Consider the following 12,790-nt stretch of genomic DNA (forward strand, 5'->3'; position numbering starts at 1 on the left):
GGCAGTTCTTCCACCATCTATTCTATTCATCTATCGCAGTAGGACATACATGTACTACTACGTTCTGTATTACCGACCTGTTTTAGGCATGTGACTGTCTTCTACCTAGAAGGCCCTAAAATTTCTAAGCTGTTGATTGTCATCAAATAGTTGACATGTGATAAGGGGAAGCTGGTTTAAATCCCATTGTTTTCTGTTAAGGGCCTGATCCCACTATGTGCAGTGTGTTTTTTTTTTTTTGCAAAATGCATAGGCAAAACTAATTACGTTTTTATTTTTTATTTTTTTTTACGCTGCATTGTAACTGTACTGTGCAAAGCACAGTGTCTGCATTTTTTGTGAAAAAGTCCTCACTGCTAATCTTTAGATACAGATGAGTTACTAGTTAGATTAGGTTTTGCCGTTTATACAGCCAGCTCATCCAGTCTGACAGTTTCACCACTAGCATTTCTCTTGGCCAGAAAAGACTGTTTAATAAGGAATTACAGTTAAAATCTGCCTTTGCAGTTACTGTATCATTTGTGCTGTACGCATCTTCACATGTACCAATCAATAGAATTCAAGATTTCTGACAGAGGAGTGAAAAGCATTATCAGAGTTGTCCAAGAGCTAAGGACCACTTGTGAAAGTGTTTTAAAAATACCTGGAATTGGCAGGTACAATTGTTTCAAAGAAAATAAATAATTCACTGAACCGCAATGGCCTGTATGCACACTCATCACGCAAAACTCCATTGCTGAAGAAAAAGAACTTTGAATCTTGTTTAAAGTTTGCTACACAACATTTAGACAAGCCTGTGAAATACAGGGAGAATATAGTCTGGTCACATGAGACCAAAATGTAACTCTTTGGATGCCATAATACACACCATGTTTGGAGGTCAAATGGCACTGCACTTCTCCCCAAAAACACCCCCCATACCAACAGTGAAGTTTGGAGATGGGAACATCATGGTGTGGGGCTCTTTTTCAGCATCCGGTACTGGCAAACTGCATATTATTAAGGGAAGGATGAATATAAAAATGGTACCAAGACATTCTTGATAAAAAAATCTGCTGCCATCTACCAAGATGATGAAACGAGGGTGGACATTTCAGCAAGACAATGATCCCAAACACAAAGCCAAGGAAACTCTTAATTGGGTTTAAAGAGAAAATAAAGCTGCTAAAATGGCCCAGCCAATCGTCTGATTTGAATCTAATAGAAAATCTATGGCAAGAACTAAAGATCGGCGTTCATAAGAGGTCCACAGAAGAATGGGTTAAAATCATACCTGAGCAATGCATGCAACTAGTTTCTCTATAAAGAAGGCATCTTGAAGCTGTCCTTAACCAACAAAGGATTTTGTACCAAGTAGGGCTGCAACTAACCATTATTTTCATAATCGATTAGTTGGCCGATTATTGTTTCGATTAATCGGATAATCTTAAAAAAAAAAAAGTGTGGTGTACAATTTAGTTAATATGTAAATAAAAAAAAGGCAATTTATTCTTAAATATCCATATGCAGTGGTAAATATAAATAACCAACTACAGTAATTGTAATGCCTTCTATTACCTCCACTTTCTCTGGGTTCAGATGCTGATCTTCCCTGCACAGAGTCTTTAAAGTGTTTTTTTTTTTTTAAACATGTTATACTTACCTGCTCTGTGTAATGGTTTTGCACAGAGCAGCCCAGATCCTCTACTTCTGGGGTCCCTCACTGATGCTTCTGGCTCCTCATGCCTTCAGAGTGCCTCAATAGCAAGCTGCAAAGTATAGTATAGAGCGGCCGCTATAGCAAGGTAAAAATACTTCTGCCTTTAGAACCACTCACTTTTTGCCCAGGACTACATGTCCCATGAGGGATTGCTCCTCACACTTTCACATTCACAAATTCTCAGACACTTAGTGACATGTATGGAAGGTGTACTGAGCTGTATGTGTGCTGCACTGTATTTCCTGATATGTAAACAAAGAATGCATACTATATGCAGGCAAACTAATCAACTGGCCGATTAATCGATTATGAAAATAGTTGACAACTATTTTCATTATCGATTAGTTGTCGATTAATCGATTAGTTGTTTCGGCCCTAGTACCAAGTATTAAATAAGTTTCAGTTGGCGTGTTCAATACTTTTCCCTGTTTCATTACATTTTATTACACAACTTTATATTTGAACTTATTTGTTTTAGTTTATTTGTATATGGATTGCATCAGACATGTGGTGAAAATTTCATGTCAATAGCACATTAAAAATGGTGACAAATGTAATACTTAAATTACTCTCTATGTATGTATGTGTGTGTGCCGTGCTATACCAGTTTCCCTGTGCTCACACACAAATGTGCACACATATATGTAAACAGGGATTGTACCACATGTGAGGTGTCGCTGTGAACTGTAGCGCAAGAACAATACTATAGTTCTAGCGCCAGATCTCCTGTTTAACTCTAACATGGTAACCAGTTGTATCATCTTTGGAAATGTTTTAGGTACCATCGTTTTCTGCAATTTCACAGGTGTGCAAAAATTTTCAATTTTGACATGTTTGGTATTCGGTGCAACATATTTAATCAAAAATTGGGTATTAAATGCATTTTTGTGCGCACAAACCCAAGTGTGTTTTTCATATTTTGCATTTGGTAGACAGCTGTTCAAATATGCAATATGAAAAATTGCAATATTTTATCCTCTAGGGCTTCTGCTTTCAGAAAATTTTTTGGGTTTCTAAGATTTTTTTCTAACAAAAAATTGTGTTTTTAACCATGTATGTGAGAAATGTCAAATTTGCCCCAGACAACTGGTTAACAAACTTGCAGATTCCTACCTTTTTCTGGTCTGCAGAAATTTGTTCCACTGTTTTTTGGATACGGATCATGAATGGGAGTGACCAATTTTAATCAGCTGGTGCATTTTCTGTGTTCTGATGAAAAGTTGCAGTGTCTGTATCCCTTTAGAAGTAATTGGCACGTAGGAAGCATCCTACCAAAATACATTTTTTGTTGCCGAGGATGTCTAAAACCTGACTTGTATCATAGAACTGACTTTAAGGATGGTCTGTACATCAGCTGTGTACAGAACACCTCAAGGTTGCCCTATTTCATTACATTTTACCAAAAACCTTTGCAGTTTTGAAAAGAAAATTTAATTTTTAATGTTAAATTACAGTACATTTTATATGCGTGCCATGACATGCTGCTGTGCACCAATTCTTCATCTGTGCCTAAGTTCCAGCCAGCTCCTCATGGAAGTCCACTATATCTTCTCCTTTCAGTGCCTGTATCAGACAGCATTACCTTCCCTGCTCCTGCAGTGTTTGAGTACTCCTTGTGGAACTCCCTCACTTACATATGAGTATAGTAGATTACAAGGGCAGCCTTTTTTTTTTTTTTTGGGCCTTGCGAACTTGCAATCCACTAATCGTTCCAGGTGATCTTGCAGTTCACGTTCTAAGGGATCCAACTTGGTTATCCTGAACCTCTGTCCCCTACCTGGGTAGTAACACTCCTTGGGGTACACCTTAACCTCTCAGGTTTGGTACCCCCCCCCCCACTGGGAGGAATTTTTGATGACTGTGTAAGGATTTTAGCCTGGTTGGTTAACTGGACCCAAGGGCTGCAGTTGTGCATCCATGCCCTCTCCCTCAGAGCCCATTTGTGTTTTTCCTCTGGCTGCAGCACATTGCATCTTGATCGGGTGAGTGGGTAAGATTAAGGCTGCATTCACACCTAGGCGACAAGTAACGCCGCGTACGCGGCGTATTTTGCCGCAATTTCGTTTACTTTTTTTTTTTTCTTTCACAAAGAATTAACATTGCTGTCTATGGCCGAACGCCAATGCCGCCTGAAAAAAAGGGTCCGGGACTTGTTTTCAGGCGGCAGGCGTACGGCGTTTCGGCGTTCGGCGTGAGATGTGAACCATCTCATAGACGGCAATGGAAATTCGCCCCTCCAGCGTGTCGGGCGTTTTGTCGCCATGGTGTGAATGGAGCCTTAAGGCCAAATAACAACTTTGCCTAATCTGTTTTAATGGTCGTCATCTTAATCGGTGATCAAAGTCTTGGTACAGGTGGTTGCTCACGGCATTCCCCCTAGATGTTAATCGTGGCTTAGGCTGGGTTCACACTACGGTTTTCCCGTCCGTCAGCCGCATACGATTTATATGAAAAAACGTATGCGGCTGAAACGGACGGGAACGTATGGCACCGCACATATGTGCGTTTTCCATTAACATTAATGTTAAAGGAAAACGTATGCGGTTGCCATACTGTTTTAAAAACGACCGCAAAACCGTGGTTGAACACGGTTTTGCGTACGTTTAAAAAACGTTTTGCCAGCAAATCGTACGCACCCGGATGCATCCGAGTGCATACGATTTGCAATGCATTGTCTATCTCTACGTTTTCCCGTCCGGGCCCAATACTGAAATCGTATGCGGCTGACGGACGGGAAAACCGTAGTGTGAACCCAGCCTTAGTGGGACCCAAACCTAGTACTGTCAGTGCTGCAGGCTGCTTCTTTTGCCAAGGTAGTTTTTTCTGATCGTTTTTTTTTACCCTCTAACAAGAGGGTGGTGGAGTTGGCGGTTTTATCTTGTTTGGAGCCCTTTCTGGCTGTTCACACTAATGAGGTCTCCCACTGCCTACAGAGGTTTCCTCTGCTGAAACACCCTCAGGAGGCGATGCTTCACTCTCTGGATGTCATTTTAGCGGTTAAATCAGGGGTCTCAAATTACCGGCCCGCAAATTAAATGGCCTGCAGGGCGGGGGGGTGCCGCGGAAGTGGGGGGGGAAGTAGATTTTCTTCACATGCAGAGTAGTGCAGGAAGCATCTGTAATAAGTTCACTTGTCTGTCATGTCACGCTGTGGCTGCTCCCCGCCCCCCCCCCCCCGGCGGCCCCCCCCCTCTCCTCATCCATCTTTATTTGCTTGTGATATCACCTGGGATGGACGAGAAGAGAGGGGGGGGCAGGGAGCAGCCACAGCGTGACATGAGAGCGATGTGAACTTATGACAGACGCTTCTTGCTTTACTCTGCATGTGAAGAAAACCACAAGTAAACGCTGACCTGTGCCCCCATGTACCCTCATGTAACCTGATTGTGCCCCATGTACCCTCATGTTCCCCGTGTGCCCCGAGTGTGCCCCCCGTACCCTGATGTGCGATGTGCCCCCCGACGTGTGCAGTGGTCAGTGTTAATAATGCGTCCGCTGACACCAGTGCGGGGGGGTTAATAATGCGTCCGCTGACACCAGTGCTGCTGTTTTTGAAGTTTGAAAGTTTGCATGCGGCCCCCCATGGGATATGAAAACTCGTCTTGTGGCCCTCAGGTAATTTGAGTTTGAGACCCCTGTGTTAAATTATAGCTTGCAGTCATCCATTTTTTTTTCAATTGGACAATCTGATTGCCTCTTTGTGCTCCGGAGAGATCTTGAATGTATTTTCTACATCTTGTTCCACCACTGCTAGGTGGATCTATCAGGTTGTGATTCGAACCTCTTTAACCAAGGTTGGGGCACCTCCCATTCCAGTGAGTGCTCATTCTACTAGATCTGTTAGAAGCCCGATGCCAAAAAGCCCAAGATGTTAGTTTTTTAAAGTCTCCACTTTCACACAGTGATCAAACTTGATCAGGTAGATTTTTCAGGCCGCGGCTATGACGGCTTATGGTTAGGGCTATTTGGTTCAGGTTTCTGGTCTGCCTATTTTACCCCCTCCCCTTATTGGCTATTGTGTTGGGATATCCCAATCATCTGTCAATCTTTGTGTCCTTCACTGTAGAAACAGGAAAATTGCATTTTTTAATTGCCAGTAAAAATCTATTTCTTCAATACAGGACACCCTTCTCTCTGTTGTCCTTAATTCTTTCTAGAAAAAAATAGATGCTTGCTGGGACGGGGAGGGTTACATGGGGGCCCTCTCAGCTTTTATTATTTTTTGTCAGAATCCAATCCCCTGAAGGTACATGCCTGTAACCTAGTTAAACTATGCTTTGCCTTTTACAATAAACCTTTTCAAATGTACTGTGTGCATGTTTATTATATATTTTAATATATTTCCTGGCTCAGCCCCAAGCCATGATAACCTTGGATTAACTCTGCTACTTGACCCATGTAGGCCATCCCTTACTAGCAGTACCTGGAGAACATGTTCTTCTGTCCTTGCTCCAGATGTCTCTGTATTGGCCTACTGAATTTCTGGCTCCACAGAGAAGCGAGCATCACTAAAGTTATACATTTGAGTTGCTTGAGCTTCGAGAAATGTTGCTAGTACCAAACAACGACCGAGTATATACTCTCGTCCAAAAGGTATCCGGCAAGTGGCGACCAGTTTTGGATTTAAAAAATCTTAACTCCTTCCTAGAGCCACAACCCTTTCGGATGGAATTTAGGACCATCACGACCGTAATCCGTCAAGATTGGATGCTTTCCATCCACCTCAAAAATGCTTATATTCATATGCCGTTGAACGAGGCGCATCAATATTTTCTGATGTTTTCCTTTGCAGGCGAGCATTACCAGTTCAGATGCCTACCCTTTGGCCTCAGCTCCAAGAACCTTTTCAAAAGTTCTGGTCTCAGTGATCGCCCATCTACGGCTAAGCAGCATATTCCATTACTTGAACGATGTTCTTGCTCACTCCAGAAATCTTGTTGCAGCACAGAGCAGGTCCTGCATTCCTTAACAGAGTTTGGGTGGATGGTCAATCTAGAAAAAAGCAAGTTGGATCCCTCTCATACCCTCGTGTTTTTGGCAATGCATTTCAACACACTCCAATACAGGATATTCTTTCCCGAGGGCAAGGTGAATCGTATTTCAGTAAAGACTCTGCAGATGTCCTTACCATGCATCACAGTCCAAGAGGGAATGAGTTTCTAAGAGAGCTTAACGGCCTGTATCCTGGTGGTCCCATGGACACAATGGCACACAAGTTGATTTCAATTTTCCCCTCTGAGCCAGTGGCATCGCGATTCCCTATATCAGAAGGTTACCATTGTTTATCCCAAACGACCTTCAATGGTGGAGCAAAATAAGCAACCTGTCCGTAGGCAGTCCCAACAGCCTCGTATACTGGGTAACAATCACGTCCGATGCGAGTCTCCAGGTTGGTGGTTACCCGAGGGAGACTTGATGGCAACTTCAATCGTCTCCTTTGCCACCTGGCAACTTGTCCTCCAATTGGTATACCACAGTCCCAAGAGCTTCAGAACGGTCATTTTCACCCCGATCCACCTGCCTAGCCTTAACTGCATGGCTTTTGAGGGACAAGCTGAAAGATCTCAATCTTTCTGAGTCTGTCATGTCAACCCTATTATCAGCAAGGAAGCCTTCAACCAAGTCTACCTATCACTGAGTATGGCACAGATTTGAAAGCTTTTTCTACCCAAGAAGGATTTTCCTTTCAAGCTCCGATCACGGCCAATATTCTGAGTTTTCTTCAGTCTGGGTTAGGTGCATGTCTGAGCTACAACAAATCTTGGCATCAACAGGGCTAAAAGATATATTTCATGGGCCAAGGAGCCACTAGTGATTAGGTTTCTTGAAGCAGCAAATAAGATTTGGCCTCCGATTTGCCCCATTTTTCCAAAGTGGGACTTAACTTTGATCCTGAAAGGGCTATTAAAAACCCCCTTTTATCCAGATACAACTAGTCCATTATATCATCTTACTCTGAAGAATGTTTTTCCTTACAGCATTGATCTCGGCTAGATGTGACTCGGACATCGCTGCATTCTCTTCCAAGGAGCCATACTGCACCTTTTTTTCCACATAGAGTGGTTTTACAGCCTTCTCCGACTCTCCTGCCTAAGGAATCCTTGGGAGTTTCACTTAAACTGGCATTCAGTACTCCCAGTCTTTCCACCCTTAGAACATGATGCTGAGGAGTCAGTTATGCAAACTGGATCTGAAGTTTAATCCTGCAGACGTATTTGGAAAAAACAGTTTTTGTATATCCAAGTGATCCTAGAATGGGCACGCCGGCCCCACGATGGTATTCCAGATGGCCTACTATAAGGTGTCTCCTCCCCCAGAGGTCCATGCACACTCCACCAGAGCAGCCTCTTCTTCCTGGGCAGCGTGGCCTGCAAAGCAGACAGTTGGCGCTCTCCAAATACATTCATTAGGCATTGCAAGCTTGTTATGGTATCCTCTCAGTCCAAAGCTATGGTAACTTCTGTGTTGTGATCTGCTTTGTCCACTTGTTAATACTTACTTTGGCAGCACCTGGTGTTTGATTTTTGTAAAATTGTTATCCATATTTTCCTTTTTTTTTTGGCTCTGCCCCATGCCGGAAATGCGCTTTGGTCCGTCGCAGATTAGTCATAGGACATATTCTCCAGGTACCGCCTTTCTTTTATGCTGCTAGTAAGGGATGTCCTACATGGGGTCAAGGGGCGGAGTTGACCCGAGGTCATGGGGCAGAGCCAGAAAAGGGAAATTACAGTAAGTGTTGATAACAATTTGTATTCACATGCACACACTTGTATAGCATATGTTTAAAGTGATACTCATTTCAGTGATGTTCATTGCACTAATTTTCTGTTTGTTTTTTTATTACAGCTTTGCCTTTAGTCCAAGTGGATGAAAAGGGTGAGAAAGTAAGACCGAATCAGAATCGGTGTATTGTGATTTTGCGGGAAGTTCCTGAGTCAACTCCTATAGAAGTAAGAATAGGGTCTTTCTGTAATTAATTTTATAAGTTGTCTCTTTTCTACAAAACTGCTTGAGTTAGTATCTTCAGTGCCGGGAGCTATACACATACATTTTTAGCAGCAGACTTCTGCATAATAATATTTGAGTCGGACATGTCAAACTGATGTGTTTTGGGTTTCATGTTGTCCCTTCTTGCATTTTTTTTTTTTTTGTGGACCTCAGTGGTTTAAGAAATTAGAATTTTGATAAGGCCCAGCTCTCCCTCGTTTATATTAAAGCTATTCTTATATAAGCAGCATTTTGACCTTAGGGTATTATCCTCCTTTAAAGGAGATTGACTAGGCAGAAAAACAGCATGTTAAGTGTTAAACACTCCACACAGTATAGTACCTCCCATGGGACAGGTTCCCCCGAGTACATCCCCCACTCTCTGCTCTGCAGCCTCAGTTTTTTTCTGCCTAGCAAGGAGAATGACATGGCTCCTCTGGGGGGAAAAAAGGACGATAATTTTGTTTGCGAGCCACGCCACACGGCCGCGCAATTGTCAGTTAAAGCGACGCAGTGCCAAATCGCAAAAAGGGGCAAGGTCCTTAACCTGCATAATGGCCCGCGTCTTAAGTGGTTAAGCGCAAAACTAGCTGATATGGCTAGTAAGTGTTCTTTTTCAGCATCCTTTAACCAGACCAAATTGTCCAGCAAAAGTGTCAGATTAGAGGGTCGAGACCATTTAAAGCTACGTTTTTAGTTACAAAACCCCCAAGGCAGATTTTTTTTTTTTTTTATATCAATGTGATGTGGATTCTTCAAATAATGGAGTGGCGTGCAAAAAGGGCAGGCATAGTCAGGCACTCTAGACGAATGCCTGTCACAGCTACCTCAACTCTGTTAACCTCTGGACCAAAAGATTATGGCCTACAGGGATTAAGAGGATTGAAGGAGGAAGATTTCTACTAAACTAGGATAAAGCAGCACAAGGGACACATCAAAAAAGATAGTATGTTATGTCCCTTGTGCTGTTGTATTTTTTGACAATGAACATGAGCTTTTAACATTAAATGTGGTGCTTACAGTGGTCAGCTTTTATTAATGTAAAACCTTTATCCTTAAAGGAAAAAAACAGTTTCTGTAATTGCTTAAAAGTGCTAGCAATTAGGGTTGTGCCAATACCAGATTTTTTTTCGGTGAGTACTAATATTTTCAGTCATGTACTAACCGATGACGAGTACCGATACCTTTGCGGCGCTATGATACTGTGATCTGGGCTGATATGGGATGATTATTGCAGCAAAAGGTAAAAATAGTTTTTGCAGTGTTTTGGTATTTCTGTGTATAAAGTATTACAAAAGCTAATGTTTTATGGGTACAGGTTTTTCAAGTGAAATATCCTCTTTATTGTGCAACTGCTTTACCATACATAGTTAGTTACTTTTTTGGTTTGCTGTGTTTTTAGGATGTAGAAGCCCTCTTCAAAGGCGAGAATTTGCCGAAATTTGTTAATTGTGAATTTGCCTATAATGACAATTGGTTCATCACTTTTGAATCAGAAGCTGATGCACAACAGGTAATTCATATTTCCATTGCCGATTTTAGAATATGTTTTTGCTCATTTTCTGTGTTTTAAGTTTGAGTCTGTGTGCATCAATGAGTTTTCTGCACTGTTAATATATTTCAAAGAATATGTCTGTTATCAAATTGTGGTACCAGTGTAGCCTAGTGGAAATCATTAACAGATCATCACTTATTAAAATGTATGAATTGGAAGAGAAATTGTCCCTTAAAACATGAATGTTTTCCATAGGAAACCAGGTTAAATGAACTTTAGTGTGTTTCTGCAAAAAACGCATAGGCGAATCAGGCCTAAATGTCATAAAATATGGGCCCTATAGTATCTTGAATCTTTCAGTTTATATTCGCTTAAATACAGGTGCATCAAACCAAAGGTGTGTAAAGCCCTACAGTTCATGGTCCTAAGAAAGTAGGATAATACTGAGTAGAAATGCCTTCCACCTGCTAAAGCCTATTCCCTGCCAGCATCTTGTAAAGCAGGGCTTACGGTCTGTGTATGAAAATGGTGGTTTAGTTTAACTGATCTAAAGTAGTTAAGGCACAAGGTTTTTTATAAACCAGCAGACCCTCCTAATACTTGCCTGAACCCCCTCTCAATCCAGCGATGTCCTAGAGAGCCTTTCCTTTCCAGGGGACTCACACTCCTGATTGGCTCACTGGCTGCCAATGGATCCTGCCAAAAGCCAATCGGGAGGGGATGGGGCCGAGCCGTGGCTCCGTGTGTGAATGGAGCACCCGGCAGGAGGGAGGCGACAAAAGCACCAGCCTGGGACCTGAGAAGATAAGGCTCTGGGCTGCTCTTTGCATAACCTTTACACAGAGCAGGTAAGAGCCGGTTCACACTGGGGCGACCTGGGATCCGACTTGAAGTTGCCCCAAGTCGTGTGGTTGAGAAAATCAATGGAAGTGAATGGAGCCATCTAAATACACACTACTGAAGTCGCTCCAACTTCAGAAAAGGTTCCTGTACTACTTTAATTCGACTTCTAGGCAACTTGTACCCATTGATTTCAATGGAAGTTGCCTCAGAAGTCTGATCACTGTATTAACTGAAGCAACAATACAGGAATATAACATTCATTTCCCAGGCAAACCCCTCCCTCCCACAGAGCTGATTGTTGTTTGATTGGCCACTGGAAAGCCTCTTGTCCTGGAGGCGACTTAAAGTTGCCTTGTACTGTCCTGGAGGCAACTTGAAGTTGCCTGATGATTCATACTCAAGTCGTGTCCAAGTTGCCTCCCAAAGTTGTGCTGAAAGTCGTGTGTGAACCGACTCTAAGTATGACATGTTTGTTTGTTTTTATAAAAAATAAAAATGGCTTTAATATCACTTTAAACTGAAGTTAAACTTTAGGCCTTGTTCACACCATGGTGCAGAGATGCCAGTTTTTCTGTATGCATTCTGCAGGTGCCCCAAAAAAAACAGTTCTCTGTGACCTGATCACACCGCAATACTGGTATCGCATGCAGATTTTTTTTCTGCGCAGGAATCGACAATGTGTGTGCACTTTTCTGTGTGGGGGAAAAAACTGACATGACATCAACACACTGGTGTGAACATGGCACATAACTGATGGGCTTGAAAACTGATGTCAACGTGCATTAAAACCGATGTGAAGCTGATGTAAACTTGTCTCTGCAAGTTAAATCTGCTCAGTTTTCTCATCAGTTTTCATGCACATATGTTGTGAACAAACCTTAAAAGTGTACCTAGCACTACATATTTCTTTATCGTACATCACGGGACACAGAGCGGCATTCATTACTATATGGGTTATATGGAGTACCTTCAGGTGTAGACACTGGCAATCTCAAACAGGAAATGCCCCTCCCTATATAACCCCCTCCCATAGGAGGAGTACCTCAGTTTTTACGCCAGTGTCTTAGGTGTTAGTCATGGTTTAGCTTGCCTCCGCATCCTTGGGATTAGGTGAGCTACCGGTTCTGTCCAAAAAAGCCTCAGCGCTAAAGTGGTCAGTAACCGGACCCCAAACCCTTGGGGTATAGCCCATAATGCTTTTCTTTTTAGAGAGCTGGACCCTGGGCCCAGAACTTAGAAACCTTTGGGTACCTAAAGTTTTCTGTTGCCAGGGTGCTATATGGGCCCAGGACAGTGGATCCTTCATAGGAACCCAGGGCCTGAAGGTCTAGACATCCCCACGGAGATGGGGGAAGATTGGGCCTCTTGCTTGGCAAAGTCCTGCGGCATGGAGCAGGTAAGTGAGGGGAAAACTTGCGGAACTTGGTTCTTAGCAGGTTTTTTTCTGGGGGGTCACAGGGGACATGCCTAAAGTTATGCACTGCATCTGGCAAACTAGTCACATATCATAAAGATAGGATGGCTCTCTATGTATTATTCCCCATAAGATGTGACCTCCCTTGTAGTGTTGGAAAAGCATTGAGTGGGGCCTGTGTTATATAAAAATATATGTGTGTGTCAGAGAGCTTTGCTTACCTGCAGGCCTCCAGGCGATGCTCCATTCAGTCTTCCTCCTCAGAGCCTGCAAGCAGGCAAAACGCTGACCTCCTCATGGTTCCAGGCTGCAGTTTGCTGGAACAGAGAGGTCCCTTCCTCCCAAAATCCCC

The 12,790-nt window shown here is 42.7% G+C and overlaps 1 protein-coding gene across 1 annotated transcript in view; it reads left to right on the top strand.

The window, feature by feature from the left end:
* The window catches only part of LARP4B (La ribonucleoprotein 4B), a 128,988-nt gene that overhangs the window by 78,093 nt on the left and 38,105 nt on the right, over nucleotides 1-12,790 (top strand). Inside the window, exons 8-9 of the mRNA XM_040352675.1 lie at nucleotides 8,546-8,649; nucleotides 10,089-10,199. Coding sequence (XP_040208609.1) covers nucleotides 8,546-8,649; nucleotides 10,089-10,199 — 215 coding nt within the window. The remainder of the gene's footprint in view (nucleotides 1-8,545; nucleotides 8,650-10,088; nucleotides 10,200-12,790) is intronic.

The sequence above is a fragment of the Rana temporaria genome, chromosome 5 (assembly GCF_905171775.1).
Source record: "Rana temporaria chromosome 5, aRanTem1.1, whole genome shotgun sequence".
NCBI classification, from domain to species: domain Eukaryota; kingdom Metazoa; phylum Chordata; class Amphibia; order Anura; family Ranidae; genus Rana; species Rana temporaria.